This window comes from Scomber japonicus, chromosome 13, assembly GCF_027409825.1.
Source record: "Scomber japonicus isolate fScoJap1 chromosome 13, fScoJap1.pri, whole genome shotgun sequence".
NCBI lineage: Eukaryota > Metazoa > Chordata > Actinopteri > Scombriformes > Scombridae > Scomber > Scomber japonicus.
In genome coordinates, this window is record NC_070590.1 from 25847697 (window position 1) to 25859930 (window position 12234).

General features: G+C 40.8%; 2 protein-coding genes across 2 annotated transcripts; one reads left to right on the forward strand and one right to left on the reverse strand.

The window, feature by feature from the left end:
* Positions 1 to 99: 99 nt before the first annotated feature.
* atg101 (autophagy related 101) lies at positions 100 to 1722 on the forward strand. The gene is made up of 2 exons (XM_053331497.1): positions 100 to 819; positions 907 to 1722. Exons 1-2 carry the CDS (start codon positions 568 to 570, stop codon positions 1309 to 1311), a joined length of 657 nt encoding a protein of 218 aa, XP_053187472.1. The 5' UTR covers positions 100 to 567; the 3' UTR covers positions 1312 to 1722.
* Positions 1723 to 4411: 2689 nt separating this feature from the next.
* zbtb21 (zinc finger and BTB domain containing 21) lies at positions 4412 to 10667 on the reverse strand. Its single transcript, XM_053331784.1, has 2 exons — positions 10587 to 10667; positions 4412 to 7837 (listed from the first exon to the last, which is right to left on the reverse strand). Exon 2 carries the CDS (start codon positions 7833 to 7835, stop codon positions 4749 to 4751), a length of 3087 nt encoding a protein of 1028 aa, XP_053187759.1. The 5' UTR covers positions 7836 to 7837; positions 10587 to 10667; the 3' UTR covers positions 4412 to 4748.
* Between the last annotated feature and the right edge of the window lie 1567 nt (positions 10668 to 12234).

The window sequence follows — 12234 nt, forward strand, 5'->3', positions numbered from 1 at the left end:
TTTGCGGCGCAGTCTGACTGTAAAAGTTACCGTTTACAAACGGATATGTGGCACGAACTCTAACTCCCAGCATGCTCAGTGACAAATGTAGGCGTTTGTTTTTTTGTATGTTCGTCGTCAGAACCGACGTGTATTTATCAAATGAGACAACATATGGTACATAGAAACATTTATTTTATAATATATATTAATTTGTACTATAATATGTAAAATAAAGTCGAATTAAAAGGCGCGGTTCAGAAAAAAACGTCTCCGATAGTGTTTTGAACAACGCGACTTGCCGTAGATTGAGCACTGTCATCATTACCACATCACCAAACATTTAGCAAGCTAGTTTTTGCTGCAATGTCTCACTGCTCGGTGCTCTCAGGTTACATTTGGAGGTAGAGTAGCCTTTGTTAAAGTCTATTTAGTATTTTATTATACTGTAATAAGCTTTGCGGGATAGGCCCCGCCCGTCCGCAGAGGTAAACAAAGTGGAATTGTTTTTGTTTTGAATCCGCGTCACAGTAGCCACCATCACTGACCGAGGCGTCGCTGGCAAATGGAAATAAGTAACATTTCGAAATGAATTGTCGCTCGGAAGTTCTTGAAGTAACGGTGGAGGCGAGGCAGGTGGAAGAGGCTATGCTGGCTTTGCTGCACACCATTTTACTGCATCGCAGCACCGGCAAGTTTCACTACAAAAAGGAGGGCACCTACTCCATCGGGACCGTTGGTACACTGGACATCGACTGTGACTTCATCGATTTCAGCTTTGTTAGGGTGTCCTCAGAGGAGCTAGACAGAGTGATCAGGAAAGCTGTATCTGAATTCAAGGTAACCGGTAGCTTAAACGTGCGATTGTTGATGGTAATGCTTACACAGGCCTATAAATTGATGTTATTATATGCTGTGTGTTGACAGGATGCTTTGAGCAACACTGGCAGCGATGGCATGGGGCAGATCTCTCTGGAGTTCTACCAGAAGAAGAAATCTCGTTGGCCTTTTTCCGATGAGTGCATTCCTTGGGAGGTGTGGAGCATCAAGGTCAACGTGGTCAACCTGGCCAACGAGCAGGAGAGGCAGATCTGTAGGGAGAAAGTGGGCGAGAAGCTGGGCGAGAAGGTGATCAACGTGGTCGAGGTGATAAATCGCCACGAGTACCTGCCAAAGATGCCCACCCAGTCTGAAGTGGACAATGTGTTTGACACCACTCTCAAAGATGTCCAGCCATACCTGTACAAAATCACATACCAGATCACCGACTGTCTGGGCACCTCTGTCAGCACCACTATGAGAAGGCTGATTAAAGACACCCTGGCACTGTGAGGATACTCAACAACACATATATGGATGCTTTTACTCACAACTGTATCTGTAGTCACAACTGACAACCATTATATGCTTCAGAAACAGCTCTGTTCTTGCAACAGTGAAGCAGTGTCAATGTAAACACCCATTCAGTCACTTTTTGATGTATCTGCTTTGGTTCTGGTATTGATTGTATGTCCCAATTCTTGATTATGTCATGTCAGTTATTTTAAATATATCTGATTTGGTTTTTCTTTTGTTCTTTCCAGATTATCTTCATCTTTTATAATTTAGAAATGCAATGTTGACACAGTAGCAAATTACACAATGTATCAGTTTAATTCGTTAAAAAGGTTGTGTTGCTGAGAATGCCTAATCTGTAAATTATTGTACATTTTTTTGACAATAAATGTTGTTTGTTGTAATTGATGGTAATTATAGTCTCCACGGAGTAGTTTGCGTCTATAAATCTGTCCTAACCTTAGAAAAGAGAACAACTGCCTATCTTTCATGCAGAAGATATGGCTGAGTTTGGGAACAGATTTCCTCATCCATGGGAAAACTTCCTCTCTACAAACCATTTCATTGAGAGCATGACCTTACACATGGGTAGGGCAGGATTTCCAGTTTGCCTTTTTCCAAATTAAAGCAAACACTTCCTTAGGTCACTCCCTAGTTTCCAGTCACAAATTGTCACGGTGGCTCACAGCTTGAAAAACATCCCTTTAACTCGGGTTTGTCTGCCAACAGGATAACGTGTGTGTTTTCACATATTTCAGTTTCACAGGTAGATGAATCCACAACGATTAGATGCAAGAAGGTGTTTGTGAACATATGCAATGCTTTCATGTGCAACACAAGCTCATACATCTTATTATATGTAATTGAGAAGAGCAGGTGAGGGATTGTGACTTTGAGATTTAGTAATACACAACAGGAATGATCTTTGACCCTAACGTAAGAACATGTATATCACTAAGTCCAGTGCCTTAAACACTTTCGAACATGTAAATACTTATAGCTGCTACATATAGAGCATACACTAAGTTAAAACAGTATTTTGGTGACAATGTTAAGAGGATGCAGAAAATCAACAAAGTAAACATGGTTAACTGTTTCATTTAGATTGTAATAAGCTGTGCAGTTTGGATACTTGGACCTGAGGTATAGTTTTCCATGCAAAACTGAATAATTCAAACACCACAAATGTTTGTATATATACTCCATTGTTACTCTTTATTACAGAAATGAAGCACAAAAACTGTAGAAAAACCTAAACACAAAAACAGCTGCAAGTCTCCAAAAGCAACAATAATGCAACCAATGCTGATACAAATATTCATTATTGCAGGTAGAGCACAGAAATACTAAAGATAAAACTTTCTGTTTACTAACAAAATTGGTACAAAATCGAGAATACAAACACTTCCATGTACACAATTCTAAATATTTCTGTGAAACTTTCAGGAAAGTTCCTCACAAGAAATTAAGAGCACTATTTTCAATACAGATTTCCTCAAAAAAAAAAAAAGGAAAAAAAAGAACTTATCACAATGCAGTGTGTGTTGCTCACTGAGTGGAAAGCAGGATTCCCACAGTTTGTGTGGAGCAGTCTTTGAATTCAACATATTCCAGATAGTAATAATTTATACAAATTTCTAATCCATCAAGCCAAAGCAGAAGTATATACTTGTACAAGAATACATTTGTGAAACAACTGGAATACAATCAAAACACAATCTTTATAATAAATCTTTAGGAAGCAGGAACACTCGCTCACCATTCATAGAATAAAAGATTTTCGCCTGCACACGGCCTCCCTGTTCTTGACTTTACCCTCCTCTAAATGCCTGAGTCATAAGTCATCTGGAATTCTATTGTGCTTTTACGTAAAATAATATATCCACAAAATATTTTTAAAGGTTGCATAAGGCCATCGAAGCACTGTAAAGCTCAGATCAGATCAGTGTATGAGTATTAACACAACACTGGGTTGCACTGGGGTGGCTGACTTAAATGATTCAGAAATTGTGACAATGTCTAATAAATAGAAATCAATGTTTTTTTCCATATGTATTATTAAAGTTGAACCATACATTGCATTGCTATACTGCAGTGTGCTTTAAAAAGACTTCTCTTGGTATTTCATTTATAGCAAGATTTACTTCTATAAGCTGTGATGTACTTGAATACTTGAATGATGTTACAGTATCTTGTATTTAGGATACTATCAAATCAAATCATAAGGTCCACTCGGCCCATTACTTTCACTGACACTTTCACTTTACTGGTAAGCTGGTCTGAGCACCTTCCATTAATAAACTCTTTCAGCAACATTAAGAGTGATTTATTCCCTAATGTGAAAAAAAAAAATGTTATCAAATCTTACACACGTTACCAATGATTGCACTGTCTCCTTTACATACAATTATTCACCAGGCTCATAATTATAGAGATAAATTATAAGTACTGAATGAAAACAAGGTTAAATAAGGGGCGTATATGGTAGTAAACACATTTCCTGTTCTGTCTTGTTGTAATAAATACATCATGTTTTGGTTGAATGGTCTCCAGGCTAGTCCCTGCAGACTGATCTGCTATATGTAAAACAACAGGTATGTGAGATGCGCTTGTTATACAGTATGTGTTATAACTTTATCTGTTATTCTAAGGATCTTGTTCCACCAGCCCAATCAACATATTGACCCAAAAGGCAATTATGAACAAAAAAAAAAAAAAAACACATTTTCAAGGAATGCCAAGTATGAACAAACAAAATAAACTATTAAGCCAATTCATCACTTCTACTTCTGAATCCTGAAACCTTAATTATGGCAAGTGAAGGATCCAAAGTAAACATTTTGAACTTAACCTCTTTCGTTTCATAACAGAATCAAACTGTTAAACAAAGTGCATATTGAATACATTGTTGAGGCCACCGTTATTATCTTTAAGGGATGTCGCTCATGCTAGGAGACTGATCTGATACAAAAGCAAAAGCACTAATCTTAAATTCAACTGCAGCCTCCAAAAAATTTTAAAGCACTTTTTTTATCTCCACACTCTGAGAAAACAACATATACAGTTGTACTGTTAAGTCAAATGTGGTACAGCTGAAGTAAAGAAGGGTGCAACTCTATACCTTGTTTTCTCATGAACACCTAAATAGGCAAATACATATAGACAACTAAAATAGGTTCAAAATAGATAGGTTATAGATAGTTTTATAAGGAAAATAAACCATTTATAATCATCTCGTCTCACAGAGGAATCTAGCACTTGATTGCACATTCACGTTTACACCTCTAATGATCATGGCCACTTTAATATATGACATTGGAGGCAAGCAAATAAGCTATACATTCAAAATCTTCCTTTTTGTAGGCTGAGGTGTTTTATTCTAATATTAAGTATTGTCTTTTGAGCGAAATGCACTACTATCACTTGTCTGATGATCACATGTGGCTGTGACTCTGCTCATGGCTCCAGAGACTGAATGCCGTCTTGAAGGTTCTGTGGCAGAGTTTGCACATGTACTGCCGCTTAAACGTCAGGGCAGAGAGTGATGGGGCATGGTAAAAGAGTGTGTCTGATTCCTGAGGACCGCTTGAATTCTCCATGCTGTTTGACCTCGACAGGGGGCTGTGGCCGCTGGTTTGCCGTTCCAGCTCGGGCCTCTTTGTCGTGTTTACTGATGAGCTACCGGGCTCCGAGCTGCTGGACTCCTCGGCTATTGTTGCAGCGATCGGTGCCGTCTGGGTGGATTTGAGCACGGAGGCCTGCGGGGAGGGACGTTCGGAGCTCTGAGGGGTCATGGGAGGGGAGGGGGACAGAGGCGAGGGGTGTCTGTCGATCTCTTTGGCTCCGGGTTCGCCAGCAGTAGACATGTGGGACTGGAAGTGGCTCCAAAGGCGGAAGTTGGTCCTGAAGGCTTTGTTGCAGATGTGACAGATGAATGGTTTGATGTGGCATAGCAGCTCCTGGTGTCGCTCCAGGTCTTTGCGAGAGCTGAAAAGATTTCCGCATTTCTCGCATGGCCACACACCGGGTTCCTCCAGCCCAAATTTGGCAGACTCTTCATTTTCCATCTCACTCACAGCCTCCTCTAATGGCTCCTCCTTCACCACCAGCTTGCCATGATGGCCCATGCTCAGGTCCTCAGGCACATAGGATGAGGAGTCTTCTGAATCGAACATAGGTGGACCTGAGGAGTCACTGTAAGTAATCTTCTCTCTTGAGCTCCCAGTTGCTAGAGGCTCGTCACTGAAATGCTCCTCCCTGAGCATTTCAGACTCCTCGTCATTGTTCTCCTGTTCCCTCAGATGCATCTGGTCTTTAGCAGTCATCATGTTTTGGTTGTGGACCTCCACCTGGTGGCGCCATATGCTGAAGGAGGACTTGAAGGTCCGCATGCATTCTAGGCACGTCAGTTTCTTGTACTTACAATGTGCCTCATGGTCCTTCTTGACTGTTGGATTAGAGAATCGGAGGCCACAGTAAGGACACACAGTTGCATGACGACAGCCCCTCTCATGATCACCCTGTTCAAAGATTGAAGACAGCTTCATATTACAAAGCCGACAATTGTAAACACCAGTGTCTGTGTTCTTCTCATGAATGATCTCATCCTCTTCCTGGTAGAGGACACTCTCTCTTGGTGTGTCCTCCTCAGGTTTTTCAGCAGGATGTGTCCTTAAATGCTGTCTGTACTGAGACTGGAACACAAATACTTTCCCACAGTAAGGACATATGAAGCTGGGCCTTGATCGCTTTTTGGTATGTGCAGGAGATTGTAATCCTTGTTTATTTCTCTTTAGCTTCCAAAGCAAAGCTTTCTTTATTTCTCTCTCTCGCACAATATCTATCAACTTCTTTTGAAATTTTTCATCCAGCACAGAGGAGCTGGAGGATGAGGCTGGGTTTTGTACCACACCGTGCTGTGTTTGGCAGTGTGTCCACACTTTAAAGTTGGTATGGAAGCGTTTGTGGCAAATGTCACAAGCATACGGCTTTTCAGGGTTGTGATACATATTTACATGACGATGTAGTCCAGCACTGGACCTGAAAACCTTTAAACAATTCCAGCATTTGAATATCTTGTTCTGAGGCGGCTCCTCGTTGTTCTCATTAGAGTCACTGCTGGCACTCTGAGGTACAGTTTCTGACATCTTCTGAGGTACAGTTTCTGACATGTTCTCATCAAGCGAGAGGGCATGTTCTTTAAATATTTTGCTCTTCTTGAACGGGTACCTTCTGTTGTCTGGCCTGTCCTTCCGTTTCCCAAGAGGATTGAAGTCTGGCCTTGAACCTTGGTCATAATTTGTTTGCAAGTCTTTAAGGTTGACTGGCAAAGCATCTCCAACTGTGATTCGAATAATATCCATGGGGTCAGCGAGTGGACTGCTGGGCTCAGCTTTCACACTAACCTCTCTATCGACCTGAGTTTCTTCATAATACCTGCTGGGGTACTTTGACCTGAGAACCAGAGGAGATGTTCTTTTTGTGTTGCCATTGTGAGCAGATGTTTCTGGCCCACATGCTTTTGATACCATTTTAACAACAGACTGCTCACGATTTTGCAGCTCCTTGAGCTCCAGAGTGGGTGAGAAGACTGGAACAGGGCTGTCCATGGATAATGATCTTCGTAGTAGGCTTTTTATGAGCGGCCCGCTCCTGTCAATGGTCTGGCTTGGCTCACAGGCCTGACCCTCAAAGGGCACTTTGGTATTACGGTGGGGCTCCTCATTCTCCTCTTTAGTGTCCTGGTCAGTGCCAGATGGCAGCCTGATGTGCTGCACTTCAGCATCACTGAAAGACACAGATGACGTCAGCTGGGGTCTAACAGATGAGATGTGTGATGAATTCCCTTTTAATATGGAGGTGTATGGATAGGTGGACTTCCTTTCAGAATCGTCACACCGTTCAGATGATTTCCTGGTAATAGATTCAGAGTTCCTGACCGGTTCAAAGGAGTTGTGTTCCGATGGAGGCTGTGCTAACTCACGGCCAGAGTGGAGAGACGATGATCTCTCTGATGTTTTACTCTGATAATTTGAGCGGGAGGGATGGGTTGTGTCATTCCGGACCCGACACACAATGACGCTCCTTGTCTGGACATCATTCTCGTCCCCTTCTGTGAACGAAAGCCTTTTTCGAGACACACAGTAGGATGCATGTGGCCTTGTTGATACAATGTTGGTGAGGAAAGGGATTCCAAGGCTGTAGCCCAGTTCTTGAATGGCTGCCAGACTGCCTTTGTCCACAAAGAGTGAAGAGGAGTAAATGTAATTCAGAACTATCTCAAAGGCATCGGGCTCACAGAAGTCCAGGTTCACAACTTTAAGCGAATCTGCGTCCATTCGAGTGAACAGGGATTGGAAATATTCACTGCTGGAGGCCAAAACACTCTTATGGGCCTGGTACCTCTGGTCTCCCACAACCAGGACTACATCACACATCTGTCCCCGCAGGCGCTGCTCATTGAGAAGCCCTAACACTGAGAGGGCATGGGAGGGATTACTGTAATGCACTAGGCTCTCCATGGCTGAAAGACAAGACAAGAAGATTATATTTTATTACAAGAATATAAATACAAAAGTAATCATTAAGTGTGTGTGTGGAGCTTAGGCACCTGCACTATTGCCCTCTCATCAGTGTATGTCTGTGTCTGTTGGTCTCATGCCACAACACCCACAGTGTCAGTGTTACTGTACTATTATATCATCTCAGCATAAAAACATGACCTCTGTCAATTGTGCTAACATGTAAAAGTTAAATAGGTGTCATAACATAAATTAAATATCACATCTAAAACAAAATCAAATGTATAGTCTATGAAAAGCAAATAAACACCTATTACAAGGTAGAGTCTCTATTGTATTTCACATGTAAGTATTAAGAAGACATTAAAAAGAGGACATTTTTTTCATATTTAGTAAGGTGATTTTTTTAGATTATAAATTAGATATAATGTATCATCTGCCACATGATAAATCAATAAATAAATGAATAAATGAAGGCAACTAGGTCATTTGATATTGCTCAGTGAATGTGCATTAAGTGTGTGGTCACTGATATAAATAAATGACACTGTAATGCTTCTATAACTGTATAATCAACTGCTCTGCAACATCCTTTCACGTTCACTGTACTCGTCTTTTTTGGGTTGTATATTTTAATGTCTTTAATTTAAATTAATTTGTAATAGTGATTTATAAAATTATAAAATTATATAATATTTTAAGTGGGAGACATGGCTGTTTCCTGGGTCATTTGTGTTAAGTGCTGGTTGTTGTTTGTGATGATCACTAGAGGTCATAGTTGAACCATCTCATTTACCACAACATGGAGCGCAGGCATACAGAAAGACATACACAGCAAGTTTATGGGCATTACATCATGTTATTGGTCAGGACAAGGAATGAAAATGCAGCTCGGTCAAGTTTCCCTCAGCGACACAGGCCAGAGCAGGAAGTTTGAAGGAATTGCAGTTAAAGTGGGGACAGTCTTTGTGAAGCCTTTCAACCACTGGCAGGGTTTCCCGCCTAGCCTGAAATAAAGACCACCTCCACGAATGCCATAAATACTTTGTAATACCGAGCAAATGCCAAATCTGCTAACTAAATTGATTATGACACATAATGAGTCAGGATCTGGCTGGTTTACCGTCTAGTCTAAAAAGTTTCCTGGGAAAATCCCTACATTTGTAACTGCTTTTACATGACAACATGATCCCTCTGTATGGTGGTGAAGTACACATTCAGAATAGTATTGTTACATTATGAAGATGCGCAGAGCCCGGCAATAAATCATAACTCCATGAAGATTTAATGAGCTTTTGTTGAAACTGATTTCGGAGATGTTGATTCAACTATTCAGCTAGTCATATTAAAGGCTGTAGATTGATGTGCTGTTGAGTTGTATTGTATTATACTGATAAGAGTGGGAAAATAAACATCACAACATAAAAAGCTCTCTCTCTAAATATATAATGTAAAGATAACTCCACTGAACCACAAGCTACAGCCTCTTAAATAACCATGAATTTGGGTTTTGGTGAACAGCTTCAATAAAACAAACGAAACTTAAAGACAATCATGAAGGTAGCAGATGTTGAATGCTGCTTCAGGCTGAATTAGTTTAAGCCTGATGTGCCTTATAAGCTGACAATTAAGAGTATTAATCATCCAGTAAGAAGACGCCAATTCATTTATTTAGTTTGCATGGTTCTAATGCAGTCTATTGCTTCAATGTCAACCATCAGGCACATACTGTATATAGTCAAGTCAAGTAGTAGAGCCCAATATCATATAGAAGAAATTCAAAGCACTTTATAGAGTAATAAAAACAGTGAAACAATAAGAATCTGGGTAGGACAGGAAGGGACACAGACACACACACACACACACACCTAAACAAAAAAACATAAACATAGCTCTTCAACAGGGCAGAAGATGTACATTCTGTAGTAGGCCTCTACTGGTTGCATTGAAGTTATCTAACTTTTCTAAATACAAGAACAACTGCACCAACATAAGATTATCTTCTTACTATGTATGACTTCATCACATCATTATCATTATTATTTACAGTGTTTGCTTTTCACACAGGGGCGTTTATTTTGAAAACTACGAGCGGAAGGCATGTTACTTGTGTTGACTATTTCTGACACTTGTTATAACAACAGCACCATGATGAGCAGAAGCTTCATTCATTCATCTAAATACTGCCATCAAGCCGCGGCTGTCTCCAAAAAACGTGTAGCCCTTGTGTCAGCTTGTATGAGGAAGTCGGGTATTAGATCATTCATGAACCTAGACGTGGCTCAATTTTCTCCGCGCAAGTAACTTCTCCAGCCGAGACGTCGCTTCTCAGTTTGGACGGACAGACAGGCGTTTCTCTATTTTTTGTGGCTAAATGGCGAAAGGAGCGAGTCAACGGCCGTTTGCACATGAAGAGGGGAAAAGTTGAGCTCTACCGCGGTAGGCGGGGACGGAGTGAATTATACCCGCTACACCCGGTGGTGGTGGTAGTGCTGGGGTTTGTTTGGCTTTTTTTTTTTTAACATTTTTTTTTTACCCCATCACCTCCAAAACGGTTCAACTCAGCCAGACACCGCGCAGTTGCTCAGTGCAAAACAGGTTATAGCTAGTCCAGTTTTACAGCAGCACAATCCCCCTTTTCGAGTTACGTCAGGGAGGAAAAGGAAAAGGCTTCTCCGCCAACTGTTCCATGTTTCAGCCCCCCCGCTACTGTTGGTTTAACATTAAGTTTGGTCGGCGCTCTGCACTTACCCTGCCCGTCGTCAGTACGCTCCTTCCTCCACACGGCCAGCACTTTATTCAGTGTTGTGTAGGTTTCTGCGCGCTGGTCGTGATTCCATCCATCTTGAATTTGACGTCATCCCACACCAGGGATGAGGTCATCGCAAAGAACGCTCGTCACGTGCGCTGCGCTCTCATAGGCTGGTGACGGACCAGGAGGCGGGACCGACTGTAGACATGACACTGAAGCTAATTTAAAGGGATAGGTCATATTTTTCATCTCAGCAGTCAGTGTGTCTGCTTATTTTTTTCTTTTAGGCACAAGGTTTTTATGAAAAGCTGGCAGCTAATTGAAGTTACATTCCATACTGATTTTTTTTTTAATTCCCTTTGATGTTAAAAAATAAACACAAATGCTCAATGTTATTATATATTCAAATAACCTAAGCCAACTTTTTAATTTTAAGTAAATTAAATAAACTCTTTTTAACACCTCTGTTATGTGTCCAACTACTTTATTTGTTAGCTTTGCCTCTGTCTATGTCAACTTTATATTGTGAGTTGTAGATATAATAAGTATGCATGTAACTACAAGCCCCCTTAACCCCACTGAAACTAATTAAGTCCTTGACTGAAGACTGAATGGATGCCACAATAGCAAGGCAGTAAGTTTATGTCATTAATGGCATCCAGTGGGGACATGTTGTTATGTTTATTTGGCCTACAGATGTCTTCCTGGAGTGCTCTGTCAGCTGCACAACCTGACAACAGCCTCATGACCCAATCAGGTGGGGCACTGATGCTAAGAAGACTGATTGCACCCTTGCTAAAGCTTGCTTTTTATCATTTTTATAGTAACGTCTGAACTAAATCACAAAAATGATGTTCTATTGAGCTGATGATTTTAATTTTGTGGTGTAACTGTGTTCTGAGAGTAGTGACTTCAGTAGATCCAGATCCAGCCTTGCACCCCCTACACACACACACACACACACACACACGCTCCAGCACTTGAGCGGTACCCAGTCATTATCACCTAATGACTGAAGCAAGTTTAATCAAGCACATTTTCACACCTCATTACTATGAAAGGAAGCATCATTATAATAATAACTGCATTGGCCAAGAATGAAAATGTGCATGAAAAGATTTCAAAGAATGTAGATGTGTCGAGGTTTCTTTCATCAAATGTAAACAGATATTGATGTTCATAATGTCAAAGTGATGACAAAATCTGGATGTAGTCTATTTTTTGTTAGAACATAACTTTGACAGTCAAAGGATCTTGCTTTTCCTTCGTATAATGAGTATGAAGGTCATATTTTTCATGGCAGGATAGATGGCAGGGAAGTTCTCACTCCCCCTTGCTTTACATTATTGGCTGACATAAGCTGTTAATGCCGGTAGCGTAACAGGCACTGCCATGGTAACCTGTGTGGAAACCAAATCATTAGGGACTTTGACTCCTCCCATGCCATGTCTCTCTCCCTGGCATCATAAACATGTTTACTGATCCCCAAACTTCCAAAGAATGAGTAAAATGTCAACTTAATTATTCTACAGAAATGAAAATGAGGCTTGAGCTATGTGAATATCATGTGAATCAAAAGCTTTTTTCCTCTTTGTAATAACTGACTCACCAGCTTGTCATGATGCTATACTTCATGGCAATGCAAGA

What these genes read in the sequence shown, in the direction of transcription:
- atg101 (XM_053331497.1), top strand. Translation starts at nt 568, where the DNA reads ATGAATTGTCGCTCGGAAGTTCTTGAAGTAACGGTGGAGGCGAGGCAG. An exon ending in AAGCTGTATCTGAATTCAAG is followed by an intron (nt 820 to 906) that starts GTAACCGGTAGC and finishes GTGTGTTGACAG; the next exon opens with GATGCTTTGAGCAACACTGG.
- zbtb21 (XM_053331784.1), bottom strand. Translation starts at nt 7,835, where the DNA reads ATGGAGAGCCTAGTGCATTACAGTAATCCCTCCCATGCCCTCTCAGTG.